General features: G+C 59.3%; 1 protein-coding gene across 7 annotated transcripts in view; it reads right to left on the bottom strand.

Moving 5' to 3' along the window:
• Positions 1–16,917, bottom strand: part of EMID1 (EMI domain containing 1) — a 127,783-nt gene that overhangs the window by 10,235 nt on the left and 100,631 nt on the right. For all 7 annotated transcript variants that reach the window (XM_044990266.1, XM_044990270.1, XM_044990271.1 and 4 more), the window contains 5 exons: positions 15,643–15,693; positions 13,282–13,389; positions 7,801–7,938; positions 1,712–1,801; positions 107–159 (listed from right to left, as the gene is read on the bottom strand). In XM_044990266.1, coding sequence (XP_044846201.1) covers positions 107–159; positions 1,712–1,801; positions 7,801–7,938; positions 13,282–13,389; positions 15,643–15,693 — 440 coding nt within the window. The remainder of the gene's footprint in view (positions 1–106; positions 160–1,711; positions 1,802–7,800; positions 7,939–13,281; positions 13,390–15,642; positions 15,694–16,917) is intronic.

The raw sequence follows: 16,917 nt of genomic DNA, 5'->3' as shown, positions 1-16,917 counted from the left end.
AGGGAAGGGATGACCTGGGGCAGCAGATCACGTACCCACCCCAACAGGAGAGATGAGATACTCAGGCCCTGTCCCCCGCCCCTTCTCCCCCAGATACAGCACTTACATCGTGCCCCGGAGGGCCTGGCTGCCCGACTGGCCCCGGGGGGCCCAGAGGACCTGAAACAAGAGGAGCAGAACACACTGTGTCATTATGCCCCATATTCTTCATAATAATATTATTATGACATAAGTATGACATAATTATGTTTTTGTGCAAGATAAGGCATGTGACATATCATTGAAAAGGTTCTGATGTACTGAATCTGATTATCTTATTTGTATGCATGTATCATTTTGGTATCTGCAGTTAGGAATATTGTCTATGTATCTATTACAAATGTGTTTACACTGGGGAATGCCCACTAGGCAGCATGCGATCAGTCCAGAAGGCTGGCTAGGAGAGGCCATTAGGGAGACCAATAGGGCTTAGAAGATGCTAATCTCGCACTGGGAAGCCTTCCTGGGAACGTCTGAGTCATGGCTGCGACAGCCCTACAGGGACATGTGACTGGCACTGGACTCCATCATAATGCTAGTGTTTTTCCACTGACTGGGCGTGGGAATCAAACTGGGAGACAAAGGATTCCTGCCATCTGCAAAAACTAATTAAGGCAGGGGAGTGACATCAGCATGGTTTGTTCTTCACTGCCTCCCCGCCCAAGAAAGAGGACTGCTGGAAACACCTAAGAAAAAAAAAGACTGAACTAGGGGAGAAGGGCTGCACCCAGGCTAGAGAATTGTCTGGCCTGGGACAGGAATACCTGGAGTTTTAAGCTGCAAGCAAGTGCAGTTTGCCTTCAAGAATCTCTGCAATCTGCCTAAAACAATATTTAGGGCAAGAATTTGTTACACATATCCAATTTCTTTAGTATATTAAGCTTAGATTGCGTATTTGTTTTATTTGCTAGGTAATCTGCTTTGATCTGTTTGCTATCCCTTATAATCACTTAAAATCCATCTTTTGTAGTTAATAAACTTGTTTTGTTTTGTTTAAGACCAGTGTGTGGAAATCATTACTTGGGGCAGAAAGCTGTTGCATATTTCTCTCCACATTGAAGGAAGGGGCGAATTTCACGAGCTTACGCGGTACAGTTCTCTGTGCAGCACAAGACGGTGCAATTTTGGGCTTACACTCCAGAGGGGGGTGTGCACTTGAGTACTGGGCAGTTCCTTAGCTGAGCCTTCCCATGCAGAGTATCAGAGGGGTAGCCGTGTTAGTCTGGTTCTGTAGAAGCAGCAAAGAATCCTGTGGCACCTTGCATCTTTGCTGCTTCCCATGCAGAGCTGATCTCAGCATCTGTGTGTCCCCCTACTTGTATGTGTGCTGGTAAAGTGCAGTCTGAAGCCTGGGGAAGGGCTTGACAGGCTGCGTAGCAGTACAGTGTAAAGGGAGCCCAGGCTGGTGGGTCAGGTGGGCTCAGTGGTATCCCAGTTCCAAGTGGCACCCCGGGGGTGGCACCCCCTCAGCTGGCACCAGGCTCATATCTCTGCTGTTACACCCATCAGTTGGCGGCACATTCCCATGAGATGTGTATCCCTTGTGCCAGCCTTGCCCTGGGCAAAGCCCCATGGAGGCTGTGGGGAACTGGAGGGAGACCTCCACTGGATGGGGTAACCAGCTACCTGGATATCAGGGCTCCAGTGAGGAATGGGGAGGAGGGGAACTTACCCATTGGCCCTGAAGGCCCTGGGGGTCCCGCAGGCCCCATGGTGCCAACGCTGCCAGATTCGGTGAAGGTGTTTGACAGAAGCGGGTCCCCTGGGACATGGAGGGAGGAGAGATTAGAGGAGACTGTCAGGCGGTGCTGGCTTATAAGGACTCTGGGGAGCCCCCTTTTCCTCCTGGAGCCACAATGAAATGGGCCCAACATCCCCGAGTGTGGGTCAACTGCACACAAGTCCAGCTGCTCGCTCAGCGAGATCTGGGCTCAGGGCCAGATCTGCTGGGTATGGCACAGCAGGGACATAGCAGCCAGCCAGCCACTCGGAGACACAGCTGATCAGACTCACGCCTGCACGTGCCAGCATGCACAGGCCACCACGGTTACCAGCAGGGGTCAGGCACGGGCCTTCGGCACAAGCCTCTCCCACTGACTGAGCGGCAGGCTCTTCTCAATGCTCCAGCCGCTGTCTGAATCACACACACTTTGCCTGTGTAGTCCATAGGCACTGACTGCCATGCATAGCAGTCCTCGTTCAGCACATATACCCATCCCTGCACATTCAGACATGCATGCCTAGATCCATACATGTGGCCAAGTGGCGAGAGCATTGGACGGGGACTCAGGAGATCTGGGTTCTGTTCCCTGATCTGCCACTAACCTTCTGGATAACCTTAAAAAAGTCACTTGCTCTGTGCCTCAGTTTACCCATCTATAAAATGGGGATAATGCTATTGCCTTCCTCTGTAACACACTTTGAGCTCAACCACTGAAAAGAGCTATACAAGAGCGGGGTACTCTTGTCTGCAGAGGCACACGTACAGGCCCATAGCACGGACACAGTGAGACAGGCATGGGCGCACGTGCAGCTGGAAGCCTTGCCCAGAAATGGTTTGATCCACGCCCAAGCCAAGTGGTTTTAGTTTAGCATGTGTTCAGAAGCTGCACTTTAACCCATGGAGGTGGGCTGCTAAATCTGGCCACTAGGGGGCAGAGTAGGCCAAGCCAATCGAGGACAAGGGCCGATATTAAATGTATCCACCGGAACCTGCAGCCATGGAAGGCCAGCATCTGCTGGGGGTGCTCTACACAAGACTCAGCTGAGGGACAGCCTGGCCCCCCTGCTCTGCCTCCCTCCCAGCCAGACACGGCCACTGATCTGGGACCCAGCGCAGAGGAGACGCCCAAGATCAGAGTCCTTGCCTTGCATGGTGTCCCTTGGCACATGGAGGGATCCAGCTGGTCTCTTCCTGCTGACATTCCCTCGGGCCAGCCCAGGCAGGCCCCCCTACAGTGACCACTCACACGCTGGACCCTGCAGCAGTGAAGGGGTTAACACCTCCAGCTGAGGTTCAGCTAAGGCTCCCGCTCATTGTCAGCAGCCCTGAGTCCCGGCTTCAGACACTGGCACCTGCCCCGTGAAGTCACAGCAGCGCACGGTGCTGCTGCTGCCGCCGTGGTTCCTGGGGCCGGGTCCCTGAGGGCTGTGCACTGCGCGCTGGGTGGCAGTCCACCTGGGTCCAGGCTGACGTGTAATAACCACACCTAGCTCACCTCAGTGCCAGCGTCAGCATCCCCACTTCACAGAGGGGACACTGAAGCACAGGGAGGCACCCAAGGGCACCCAGCAGGCCCAAAAGAGTGGGAATAGAAGCTGTGTTTCTTGAGGCCCAGTCCAGTGCTCAGTCCACTAGGCCACACTCCAAGGGTCTGATGAGGACTGTGGGTACCAGAAGCTTAGGGCTAGGGACCTGGCTCCCAGTGTGCGAATGAGAAAGGCAAAGGTGAGCCTCCAAGGAAACACACAGTTGGGCTCAGCCCCCCACCCCCTTTTTTTTTTTTTTTGCTTTTCTATGCTGGAGAAAGACGCCCTAGAATGGTTTTATTTAAAAAGAAATATTTTACATTCAAATATCAAGTCTCATCTAACCTGGGAGACTCTGTGGCTGACTGGAGAACTGGGGCATCCCATGGCAGTAAAAGATGAGCACTGGAGAGGGGGAGGGATTTCATCCGCTGGTCTGACAGGCCAGAGACCCTCCCGCAGTGACTGCCACCTCGAGCCCGTAGCTTCTGAGCAGCTGGGCCAGGATCTGAACCTGAGGGCCTGCCCCGTGCTCCGTGCGGGAGCGTTCCGCTAGCGCGCCAACGCCCACTCAGTTCATCAAACTCCAACAGCCAACCAACAAGGGGAGAAAGGGGCCTTTGTTAAGGATCTCCCACCCTTTTAATGAAAACGTGACAGCTCACAGCATACATCTCCTGCCATGCCACCAAGGAGTCCTCCAGCAAAGCCAGGGAGACCAGACTTGCCGTTTCTGATATTTCTAAGCAGAGGTGAAAGTAAGCCGATCTGGTCTGGTCCGGCATACCAGCAAGAGCCAGTACACCGTGCTGGACCGCACCGGCTCCACGGCGGGGACTGAAAGGGCTCAGAGCTCCCCGTGGCTGCACGCAGCCCAGAGCCCAGATCTTAAGGTGGCCATCCTGCAGCAAAAAAACTTCAGGACCAGACTTCAAAGAGAAACTGCTGAGCTTCAGTTCATCTGCAAATTTGACACCATCAGCTCAGGATTAAACAAAGACTGTGAATGGCTTGCCAACTACAGAACCAGTTTCTCCTTCCTTGGTTTTCACACCTCAGCTGCTAGAAGAGGGCCTCATCCTCCCTGATTGAACTAACCTCGTTATCTCTAGCTTGCTTCTTGCTTGCATATATATACCTGCCCCTGGAAATTTCCACCACTTGCATCTGAAGAAGTGGGTATTCACCCACGAAAGCTCATGCTGCAAAACGTCTGTTAGTCTATAAGGTGCCACAGGACTCTTTGCTGCTTTAGCACATTCATGTTTTCAGAAGAGTGTGGCAGGCGCCAACAATTACTCACATAATGCAGGGCCGGCTCCAGGCACCAGCGGAGCAAGCACGTGCCTGGGGCAGCACATGCTACGGGGCGGCAGGCCGGCCGTTCTGCAGAGTCGGAGCGGGTTTATTTTGGTTTGGTTTGGTTTTTGTTTCTTGGTTTTTTTGGTGCCAGTTCTGGGCAGTGCAGAGAGAAGCCGGAGAGAAGCCGGGAGGATAGAGAACACTGGCGCCCGCAGCCTGCAGCCCCGGAGTTCTCTGTCCCCGGCAGGCGCGGGGCCCTGGCTTCTCTCCCTTGCTTGGCACTAGGCAGGCCCCGCGATGCCAGGGACCGAGAACACCGGCGCCCACAGCCCGCAGCCCAGGAGAAGCCGGAGAGAAGCCGCGGCCCCGCGCCTGCCAGGGACCGAGAACACCGGCACCCACAGTCTGTAGCCCTGGAGAAGCCGGAGAGAAGCCGCGGCCCCGCGCCTGCCAGGGACCGAGAACACCGGCGCCCGCAGCCCGCAGCCCAGGAGAAGCCGGAGAGAAGCCGCGGCCCTGCGCCTGCCAGGGACCGAGAACACCGGCACCCACAGTCTGTAGCCCTGGAGAAGCCGGAGAGAAGCTGCGGCCCCGCGCCTGCCAGGGACCGAGAACACCGGCACCCACAGTCTGTAGCCCTGGAGAAGCCGGAGAGAAGCTGCGGCCCCGCGCCTGCCAGGGACCGAGAACACCGGCACCCACAGTCTGTAGCCCTGGAGAAGCCGGAGAGAAGCTGCGGCCCCGCGCCTGCCAGGGACCGAGAACACCGGTGCCCACAGTCTGCAGCCCCGGAGAAGCCGGAGAGAAGCCGCGGCCCCGCGCCTGCCAAGGACCGAGAACACCGGCACCCACAGCCCGCAGCCCAGGAGAAGCCGGAGAGAAACCACGGCCCCGCGCCTGCCAGGGACCGAGAACACCGGCGCCCGCAGCCCAGGAGAAGCCGGAGAGAAGCCGCGGCCCCGCGCCTGCCAGGGACCGAGAACACCGGCGCCCGCAGCCTGCAGCCCCGGAGAAGCCGGAGAGAAGCCGCGGCCCCGCGCCTGCCAGGGACCGAGAACACCGGCGCCCGCAGCCTGCAGCCCCGGAGAAGCCGGAGAGAAGCCGCGGCCCCGCGCCTGCCAGGGACCGAGAACACCGGCGCCCACAGTCTGTAGCCCCAGAGAAGCCGGAGAGAAGCAGCGGTCCCGCGCCTGCCAGGGACCGAGAACACCGGCGCCCACAGCCTGCAGCCCCGGAGAAGCCGGAGAGAAGCAGCGGTCCCACGCCTGCCAGGGACCGAGAACACCGGCGCCCACAGCCTGCAGCCCCGGAGTTCTCTGTCCCCAGCAGGCGCGGGGCCATGGCTTCTCTCCCCTGCTGGCCATGGCGCCCGCGGCACCACATTGGGGACCGCTGACCTAGACCATCCCTGACAGGTGTTTGTCCAGCCTGTTCTTAAACCTCCCATGGTGGGGATTCCACAACCTCCTTTGGGAGCTAGTTCCAGAGCTGAACCATGAGTTACAAAGATTTTCCTAATATCAAACCTAAATCTCCCTTGCAGCAGATGAAGCCCATTACTTACCTTCATGGGACATGGAGAACAATTGATCACCGTCCTCTTTATAACAGCCCATAACATATTTGAAGACTCTTATCAGGTCCCCCCCCCCTCAGCCTTTTTTTCTCAAGACTAAACATGCCCAGTTTTTCTAATCTTTTCTCATAGCTCAGATTGATCATCTTTGTTGTTCTTCTCTGGACTCTCTCCACATCTTTCGTACAGTGGGGCCCCCAGCACTGGACCCCAGCTGAGGCCTCACCAGTGCCAAGTAGAACGGGACAATCACCTCTCCTCTTCTACATACGACACTCCTGTTAATACAGCCCAGAATGATCATAGTCTTTTTCGCAACTGCATCACACCAGGGACTCACAATCAATTTGTGATCCACTGTAACCCCCCGATCCTTCCCAGCAGTACAGCTGCGTAGCCAGTTATTCCCCATTTTGTCATTGTGCATTTGATTTTTCCTTCCTAAGTGAAGCACTTTGCACTTGTCTTTATTGATCTTCATCTTTTTGATTTCTAATATGTCAAGGTCCTTTTGACTTCTAATCCTGACCTCCAAAGTGCTCACAACCCCTCCCATCTTGGTGTTATCTGCAAATGTTATACGCTTCCTCTCCACTCCACTATACAAGTCATTATACAAATATTGAATAGTACTGAACCCAGACTGACTCCTGTGGGACCTCACTAGACACGTCCCCCCAGTTCAACAGTGACTCATTGTATCACAACAGAAAAGGGGGTTGGGATCCCACCCCACAAAATTACTAAGGAAGGTGTTAGGTGATTGCAAACCCCTGTAGTGTGTTCGTGCCCCCTGAGGGGGTGTGCTGGTAACTCCCTGCTTGAGAATCCATGATCTAAACCATTGTATTGCACTACGGTGATCATTTCCACTAGCCAGTCTCTCCTGGGCTGCCGGTCCCAGTGCCCTGCTGCCTGAGCTGCAGCCATCCTGTCTCACTGTCTGCCTTGGGTCCCTGCACATGTGGGCCCTGGAGGGCCGGGTGCAGCGTGGGTCTGAGTGGGGGGAGCTGCATGCATGGGCAGGCACAGTGGTAGGGAGCAGATGCCCATGTCTGCAGATTGCGAATCTTGCAGGGTGTGGAGTGTTGGTGCCTGGATGAGCAATGGTACCGACTGGCCTGCCTGCAAACGAAGGCTGGGCCCTTACACTGAGCCCTCTCTGCTCCGAGGGGCTGGGGGAGTGAAATCTGACCCCGCTCCCTCCCAGCACCCGGGGGCTCAGCCTGCTTCCAGCACCACCTCTGCTTAGCATTAGCACCAGCCCAAGCACCTGGGGCTGTGGGGGCAGGGACGGGCTGATGCTTCTCCAGCCCCACTGGGTGTCTCCTCGCACAGTCACTTGGCCAAAGCCAGCGGTGCCAGGAATCGAGCCCAGCTTGCCTGGCTCCCAGCCCCTGCCCGTCAGCATGTTCGTACTGACTCGCTGGTAAAGTGCCAGGGCCTTTAATGAGCACAGGAGGGCAGAGCCTTTCATCTCTCCTCTGGAAACCAGCCCCTCCAGGGCACATCACCCCCGAGTGCCACACTGGGACCATCCCCTACTGACCCCCCCACTGCAGCCCAGCGCCCCCTAGCACATGCTCTGTCTCCAGCCAGCTACCTTCCCCTCTCCCTCCCTCCCAGCTACTTACTTGGGTCAGCGATGTGGGATATTGTAGGCCCCACTGGGGCAGGGGGCCCTGGGGGTCCCGGGGCCCCTGGAAGGCCTGGAAATCCCTTCTCTCCGGGGATGCCCCTTGCACCATCCCGCCCTGGCGGGCCTGGGGGGCCTAGAAAGGAAGAAAGATCGTGAGGGCTGAGCGAAAGCAGCTCTTGCTGTACAGTTGCTGGCATCACCTGGGCAGGGCCGCCATGCGGGGGACCCTTCCTGCACAGCACGGCTGCCATGCCTGTGGGCATGGCTGCCCTCAGTGAAAGGCATTGTGGGTATTTGTCACGGAGTGTGGGGGCGCCAGGCCCTGCACCCCCGGGCTCCCTGCCGATTCACCAGGACTCTCAGCCAGCCAGTAAAGCAGAAGGTTTATTTAGATGACAGGAACACAGTCCAACACAGGCCTTGCAGGCACAGATAACCGGATCCCCCCGGTTAGGTCCATCTTGGGGGCCTCCCAGCCCCCCTCGGGGATCAGAGCCCGGTCTCCCTGCCTCCCCTCTCTTCTCCAGCCAACTCCCGTCTGCCCACCCCCCTCCGGCCCCTCCTCTCCCCTCTCCCTCTCCCTCTTTCCCGGGCCAGGAGGTCACCTGACCCCTTTGTCTCCAACAGCTTTAGATGCACCTTTGCAGGGAGGGGCCGGGCCATCCGTTGCTAGGAGACAGAGTGTCAGGCATTTGCTGCATGGACTTTTGCTGCTAGATACTTAGGAACTGTACCCAGCCCCCAGTGCGAACAGTCCCACTTCGTCACAGTATTTCCTTAGCCTGGGTGGGAGGACGAGGCCAGGTCTGCAGCGGGCTCCAGGCAGTCCTGCCCCACCAGCCGGGCAGCCAGTGCTAGCAGGGTGCTCATCTCCCATGCTCCAGTGCTGTGTGGGGCACAGTGCCGTGTGCTGCCTTGGGGATTGGGGTGCCACCTCTTTCTCTCAGCCCTGGCTGGAGGAAGCTGCACAATGGCAGAGCCCCGAACTGTCCTCAATACCCCGGATCTGGATGCGTGACTTATCCCGCCCCCGCCCCCGCCCCAGGGGACCTACCTGCACGGGCAGGGCATGAGGCAGTTCTCCGAATGCCGGCTCTGCAGCCAGAGGCCCAGAGGCCCCAGCTGTGCTTCACTTTGCCCTTATCTATGGCCAGAGAGGCTGCAAAGCAGGGCAAGGTGAGGGGTGGAAATGGCCCTTCCGGGCCCCTCTGTTTCCCTCCCCTGGCCCTCTTGCAGCCTGGTACCAAAGGCCCCTCTCCCCTTTCCAGCAGTAGCCAGCACTGGATGCTTCACAGGAAGGTGTAAAAGCCACCAGTGCCCCCCAGGTGCTTAGCTAGCACTGGCTTCCTCCTAACCCCAGCTGCTGACCAGCTGATTTCCTGGCCTGGGGAGGAAATGCTCCCTGGGCTGCTTGCAGGAGTGGGAGCCAAACCCTGCCCACTGCCCTCAGCCCCTCCCCCACTCGAGCCTGCTCTCACTGGAGCCAGTGGGGTCAGTGCGCAGTGGGCTCTAGCCCTGGCAGTGCCACAGGCCCGGTTCTGTTCCTGGCTCCAACCACTAGGCTGGGCTCTGGCTGTGACCTCTCGGTTAGACCACCTATGTCCCGGTCACTCCCCCGGCACGGCCAGGGTGAGGAAACCTAGCCTGGCATGTTTGTGACAAGTCATACGCCCCATTATGAATCACAGGGAGGGGGAATCACAGTGAGTGAGAGACAACACGCAGGTCTCCTTCCTTCCCGGGGGGCTCAGTAACCCCATCCCATTCCTGTCCCGCTCCCCCCACCTGCCTTGCCATGCTCAGCTGCTCCTACTTCCATGGGGAGCAGGCTGCTCAGTGCCGGGGGGCTTCCAGCCACAGCCTCTGGAGTGGGCCCCACCCAGGGGCGGCTCTAGACCCCAGCGCGCCAAGCAGGCGCGTGGGGCGGCCCTTTCCCGGGGGGGCGGCATTTGGCTCCGGTGGACCTGCCGCAGGCATGACTGCGGCAGGTCCACTGGAGCCCGGGATGAGCGGACCTGCCGCAGGCATGACTGCGGCGGGTCCCCTCTTCCCGCAGCTCCGGTTGAGCTCCCGCAGTCATGCCTGCGGGAGCTCAACCGGAGCCGCGGGAAGAGGGGACCCGCCGCAGGACCGGGGAAGGGCGGCGCAGCGCACCGCGCTGCTTGGGGCAGCCTGATTTCTAGAGCCGCCCCTGGCCCCACCATCTCCCAGGTGCAGGGCAGGGATCAGCTCTGCTGACCCCACGGCTCCGGTGCTCCCTGGAGATCCAGCTCCCCGCAGGCCATTAGAAGACAGGGAGCATGCAGCAAGAGGGGACCTGCGCAGGCCTCCCTGAGGACGCAGGGAGGTGGAGAACAAAGGAAAGGAGATGCGAGAGGGACGCCAAGGCTGAAGGGAGCAGGGCACGAGCGCTGCATGGGGACCTGGTGGGGGCCTTGGGGAGGATGGCTGTTAATGTTTAACTCCGAATGGCCGGAGGCGACATGGCACTGGACACCTTCCAAGCCTAATAAACATTACACAGAGCACTGGGACTCCGAGACATGCTGCCAAGAGCAACTGCAGCTCCCAGCATTAGCTCCTTGCCCCAGCTGGCTCCCGGCTCAGCCTCGCAGGGAGGGAAACGATCTCCCCCCCCCCATGTCCCATCCATGCTCGGGGATCCCATCTCCATGGCAATGCAAACCTGCCCCACTCCCAGCAGCGCTAACCTGGGAGGGGGAGGGTCCATGCAGTCCTGAGCTTCCCCCAAAGATGCCCTGGGAGCAGGGGGGTCCCTGGGTGCGCATCCCCAGCCCTGACTGGAGGCGCAGCGCTCCCTCAAGGAAGGATTAGCACGCCGTGGACTAATGTCATTTATTTGGACTTTCCAAATCCTTTGTCAGACCTCCCCCCCTCCCGAGCCTATTAAGGAATTGACAGGGAAAGAGGTAAAGCGCCGTCCTGGGTCTGAAAGTGGCAAAGAGACTGAGCAGGATGAGACGGGCTAGTTCCAACCTGGGTAAAGGGTCATCGCAGGGTGCGACGTGGCTCTGTGCTAGGGCCGGAGCTGTCTGCTACTATAATAATCTCTAGCTCTTAGCTAGCGCTTTTCATCGAGGCTCAGTGTCCTCATCCCCGTTTCACAGGTGGGGAAACTGAGGCACTGAGTGGGGATGGGACTTGTCCAAAGTCACCCAGCAGGCCAGCGGCAGAGATGGGAATTGATCCCAAATCTCCTGAGACCAGCCCAGTGCCCTATTCACTAGGCCACACTGACAAATATGTTTAACGCCTTACATACAGGGGCTGCCTTTGTGTTCTGTGGTTGTACAGCACCTAGCACACTGGGGTGCATGGATGCTACCGTAATATAAATAAATAATAACCTGGAAAAGGAGTCAAGCAATGAGGCAGCAGCACTTTGCAGATGCCCCACGAGGAAGAAGACTAGAGCGGTCTGGGAGGAAATTCAGAGGGCCCAAACTGCGCAGGGCATTGGGCAGCAGAGGAAATGCCGTGCTGACAAACCCAAAGCGATGCAGATTGGGAGGGATGATCTGAACGACTCACATCTAACTGAGTTCCAAATGAACTGGGGCATCTCAGGAGAAAGGCCTGGGAAGTACAACAGGCAGTTCCCTAGAGACCTCTGCTCAATGCACAGCTGGCGTCCGAAAAGCAACCAAGACATTAGGATGCAAAAGGAATGGGATGGAGAAAAAGAGGGGAACTGTTATAATCAATGTGCTGGCCTCAGCTAGGATACTGCATACTGGCTGCCTGGCCTCCGAAAGGGACAGCAGAAATAGAGACGGGAGGGTCAGAGACTGGCAATGTGAATGGTCAGAGAATTCTCACTGAGGCGAGACTGAAAGGTTTGGGGCTGCTGAGAGGAGACAAAGGAGAGGGGCTATGACAGAGGGGTACAGGGAAACAAATAGGCTGCAGAAGGCTAGTCAGGCGTTCCTAGCCTCCCTCCCTTGGCACACAAGGACAAATGGGCGTTCGATGGCACTGAAAGGCAGCTGAATTAAGACCGACCATGGAAATACTCGTCTAGGAATGGAGAAGTAGCTGGCGGAACTCACTGCCACAAGATATCAAGGGTAGCACTGAGGTTCCGAGCTGAGCAGCAGTAAGAAAGGGTTAGATGTGACTCTGGATGAGAAGAATGGCCACAGTTACACTAGGGAGGGGCGTTTATTTTAAGGGGATACAAATCCTCCTCCTTCAGGGCATCAGCCAACCTCTAACTGATGGCTCCAGGTTCTTCCCCCATGGGAGGGGTGTTACACTGGGTGGGTTCCAGTATCTTCTTCTGAAGCAGCTGGAGAGAGGAGGGTGGATGGGGCAGATCTCTGCCCTGATTCCTACATCCCAGCTCTAAAAAAACTGTCAAGAAAAGGAACTTCTCCCATGGACCAGCCAGCCAACCTCACTGTTACAGACTAGGGACCGAGTGGCTAGGAAGCAGTTCTGTAGAAAAAGACCTAGGGGTTATGGTGGACGAGAAGCTGGATATGAGTCAGCAGTGTGCCCTTGTTGCCAAGAAGACTAACGGCATTTTGGGCTGTATAAGTAGGGGCATTGCCAGCAGACTGAGGGACGTGATCATTCCCCTCTATTCGACATTGGTTAGGCCTCATCTGGAGTACTGTGTCCAGTTTTGGGCCCCAAATCATTTTTGTTGCCCTCCGCTGGACTGTGGAAAAATTGGAAAGAAACCCGCGGAGGGCAACAAAAATGATTAGGGGGCAGGAGCACATGACTTATAAGGAGAGGCTGAGGGAACTGGGATTGTTTAGTCTGCAGAAGAGAAGAATGAGGGGGGATTTGATAGCTGCTTTCAACTACCTGAAAGGGGGTTCCAAAGAGGATGGATCTAGACTGTTCTCAGTGATGGCAGATGACAGAACAAGGAGTAATGGTCTCAAGTTGCAGTGGGGGAAGTTTAGGCTGGATATTAGGAAACACTTTTTCACTAGTAGGGTGGTGAAGCACTGGAATGGGTTACCTATGGAGGTGGTGGAATCTCCTTCCTTAGAGGTTATTAAGGTCAGGCTTGACAAAGCCCTGGCTGGGATGATTTAGTTGGGAATTGGTCCTGCTTTGAGCAGGGGGTTGGACTAGATACCTCCTGAGGTCCCTTCCAACCCTGAGATTCTATGATTCTATGGTGTCAGTGGATCCTGCCTGCAAAGTTCAGGGCTTTGGATCAGGGCCAAAGCAAGGGTGCAGCTGGGATTGGCTTCCCCTCCCTCTCCACCACCCCCACGCACACAGCTCTGCGGGTCAGGCTGCCAGCCAAGAAGCACTGAGCACTGGTATAACTTGCAAATAAATGCCAGCCAATGCCAGGTGTCTGGGCTCTGCAGGGACCGGGGTGACAGTTGTGATGCCCCATGCCTGTTTGGTTGTCCAAAGCTGGCATCAAGGTACAGGGATCCGTGGTGGCCCCCAGCTCCTAGAGCAGTGCCCTATGTTCAAGACACACCTGGTGGTCCAGCGGGACCCTTGGCTCCAGGGATTCCTGATGGCCCCTGGCTCCCAGCATCTCCCTTGGGACCCGACGGGCCTCGGGGTCCTTGGGGCCCTGGTTTCCCTGCAACAGAAAGAGCAGAAAGAAATACCCAGTTAGGTACCAGTGCAGCATTTGCCAGGGGCTGTGCCTCCTTGGAAGGACAGAAGGAGAGCAAGGTACTCTTTGAGCAACCCCAGGGATCTTAACCCCCAATCCGAACCCCCAAGGAGGAGGGTGGCCACATCCCAGGGCAATGGATTGCGGTGCGGCTGCCACAGTCAGAAACCAACGGGAGTGGAGCTTGGAGGTGCTGTAAGGGGCTGGGCTGAGAGGTCCAAGTGGGGGAGCCCTGTATCCACAGCCCCGGTCTGCGGTGGGACAAGCCTCCCCCCATGCTGGTCCCTGCCAATGGGCCTCACCCCCCAATGTTTAGTGTCCACAGCCTCCGTCCTGAGACAGCTGATGGGGGGCCTGAGGCTCCCCTTGCCCCGGAGCCAAACCTGCCCAGGCCATGCCGGGGTGGCATTCTGAGGGCACACCTGCCCACCAGGGAGGGATGGGGCTGTCCCCCAAGAACTCAGTGCCCATGGGCGCTTTAAGGTAACGGCTCTCAGTTGGAACTCAGCCGGGGGCACCGGAACCCGGGACCTGGGAGCGAAGGGCTGTGTCTCGTTGCCCCAAGCCATCCAGTGCCCACGCCCACCCTGGGATGCCCACATCTCACTTAGTGAAACGTTCTAGACAGGATCTGGTCAGCTCAATGCCAGGCCAGAGGCCTCACGCCCTGCGGTGCCCTAGAGACTCCATATGCAGGGGCAGGGCGATCGCCTGGGAAAACCCCCCATCAGGGCACTGCACCTCTCCTTCCTCCGGCCTGCTTGCTTGGGAATGCTCCTACCCACCACTGGCCGCACTCCAGCTCCCCCCGAACCCCGGGCCCGCTCTCAGCTCCTCTCTGCCAGAGGATGAAGTGGGGCTGGAGCCCGGCAGCAGCCACAGGCATCACCATGCCAGGAATCATGACCCCCTGGTCATGACGGCTGCACTGTGGCTGGCCTGTGCCCGTGGCTGGCCTGTACCGTCAGTCCGCATCCCGCCCACCTGCGCTGGGGTCATCCGCACCCCGCCCGCCTGCACTGCGGCCCGGCCCGCACCCCGCCCGCCTGCATTGGGGTCATCCCGCACCCCGCCTGCCTGCACTGCGGCCTGGCCCGCACCCCACCCGCGTGCACTGGGGTCATCCTGCACCCCGCCCGCCTGCACTGGGGTCATCCCGCACCCCGCCCGCCTGCACTGTGGCCCGGCCCGCACCCCGCCCACCTGCACTGGGGTCATCCCGCACCCCGCCCGCCTGCACTGTGGCCCGGCCCGCACCCCGCCCGCCTGCACTGGGGTCATTCTTCACCCCGCCCGCCTGCACTGTGGCCCGGGCCGCACCCCGCCCGCACCCCGCCCGCCTGCACTGGGGTCAGCCCGCACTCCGCCCGCCTGCACTGTGGCCCGGCCCGCACCCCGCCCGCCTGCACTGGGGCCTGGCCCGCACCCCGCCCGCCTGCGCTGGGGCCTGGCCCGCACCCCGCCCGCCCGCCTGCACTGGGGCCTGGCCCGCACCCCGCCCGCCTGCGCTGGGGCCTGGCCCGCACCCCGCCCGCCTGCACTGGGGTCAGTCCGCACCCCGCCCGCCTGCACTGGGGCCCGGCCCGCACCCCGCCCGCCTGCACTGGGGTCAGTCCGCACCCTGCCCGCCTGCGCTGGGGCCTGGCCCGCCCGCCGCCCGCCTGCGCTGGGGCCCAGCCCGCATCCCGCCCGCCTGCGCTGGGGCCTGGCCCGCACCCCGCCCGCCTGCACTGGGGCCTGGCCCGCACCCTGCCCGCCTGCGCTGTGGCCCGGCCCGCACCCCACCCGCCTGCGCTGGGGCCCGGCCCGCACCCTGCCCGCCTGCACTGGGGCCTGGCCCGCACCCCGCCCGCCTGCGCTGGGGCCATGCACTCCGCTCTTGAAGGAGCTGGTGATTTAAGCAATAGTTCAGCATTGGCTTCTGTGTCCTTCCGAGGGATCAGGGGAAGGGAAGAGCAGCAGGGGGGAGCCCAGTCCGGCAGGGGCAGAGCCTGCAGTGGAGACTCGCCCTCCTTCCCTTCCATGGCTTCCCACGTCCTCCTCTGCCCCCAGCTCTATCCCTCCCTACTGCCCCCACCCCCGCCCCCAGGGCATCCAGGAGCCTCTCCCATTGGCCTTTCTGGTCTCTGCCCCTGTGGCTTCCTCCCAGACCCAGATATTTCACAGGGCTCTTGGGCTGGGAACTCTCTTGTGCCTTAGAAAGAAAATGCGACATACCATCCCGTCCGGGCCCGGCGCCCCGCAGCGGCTCTCCCACTCCTGGGTTCCCTGGGAAAGGAGAGAATGGGGCATCAGTCTGCTCCCTGGAGCCAACGGTCTCTTCTGCCTTCAGCCTGGCAGAGTCAGCTCCCCCTGGCACCCCCTTCTCCTGGGGGCAGTGGTGTTACCTGGCACTGGGAAGCCACTTCACTTCTGAGCCAGGCTGGGGAAAGGCCAGGCCAGGCCAACCCTGGAGCGCAACACCCCCGACTCTCCAGCACAGGCAAGAGTCCATCCACAGCCCCCCTCCTCTCCGCCCCCCACAGCCCCAGGCCTCAGCCCTGCTCTGCTGGGATCCACCACCAGGGGCGCTGCACTGGGACGTCAAGCTCCCGGGGCTGGGGCCATCTTTCAGTGCTATGTTTAGACAGCAGCTGGCCCTGGGGGTTCTGCTCATCGACTGGCGCGCCCACCTGGGCACTGCTGCAAAACGAGCAGTGCACGTAGGGGTCCCAGGGTTTCCTTAGACCGCTGCCATTGGGAGCAAAGGGCAGTCGGGTCTCTGCCTTTGTTTTCTTTCCTTTGATAATGGCGAGAACATCTCTCAGGCAGTGGGATCCCCAAGGACTTAGACTGATACGCAGCCACAAAGGGCATCGCTCTGCCCAGTGCTGAATTGCAGCCACCTCTGGGGCAGAGTGCAGCGGCGGTGACCGCAGGCACTGCAGAATACCTTGTCCAGCTGAGTTTAGGGAGGCAGAATGGGACTGGCCGTGTTGGGACATGGCTGGGACACTGGGGCTAACTCCCAAGCATTGGGGAAAGTGGCCAGTTGCCAGCTGATCTCGGGACAACATTCAGTGGGGCTCTAAGGGCCTGTTGCATGCAGTAGCCCTGTGGGGTTGTGGGCTCTCTCCCTCTGCCATTTCACCTGCACGCCTGGGGTGAGACGGAGCAGCAGGCCTAAGCACCAACCACACCCAGTCACCTAGGGCTGGTCTAACTCAGGGCCCGGCAGCTGGCCACACCCTCCCGAGCCGGTGATGGGTCCTGTCCTCCAAGTGGAGTCCTGGCCCTCACCACCGCCCTTCTGCTCAGCACTGCAATGGCAGGGCAGCCTGCCCCCGCCTGGGGGTGACCGAGTGACTCCCAGACCAGCGCCAGCCAAGGGCTCATTAACAGCACAGCCCCTCCCAAAGGCCCAGAGGCGCTAATGGGAGCCTTTCCAGTGACTGTCTGGGAGCTGGAGTGGGCACCACCTGGGCAGCCCCCTTCTCCCCCTGCCTCATTAAC

Source organism: Mauremys mutica, chromosome 16, assembly GCF_020497125.1.
Source record: "Mauremys mutica isolate MM-2020 ecotype Southern chromosome 16, ASM2049712v1, whole genome shotgun sequence".
Classification (NCBI taxonomy): Eukaryota; Metazoa; Chordata; order Testudines; family Geoemydidae; genus Mauremys; species Mauremys mutica.
Note: the sequence above shows the minus strand (reverse complement) of the source record. Positions and strands in the feature narration are given on the sequence as shown.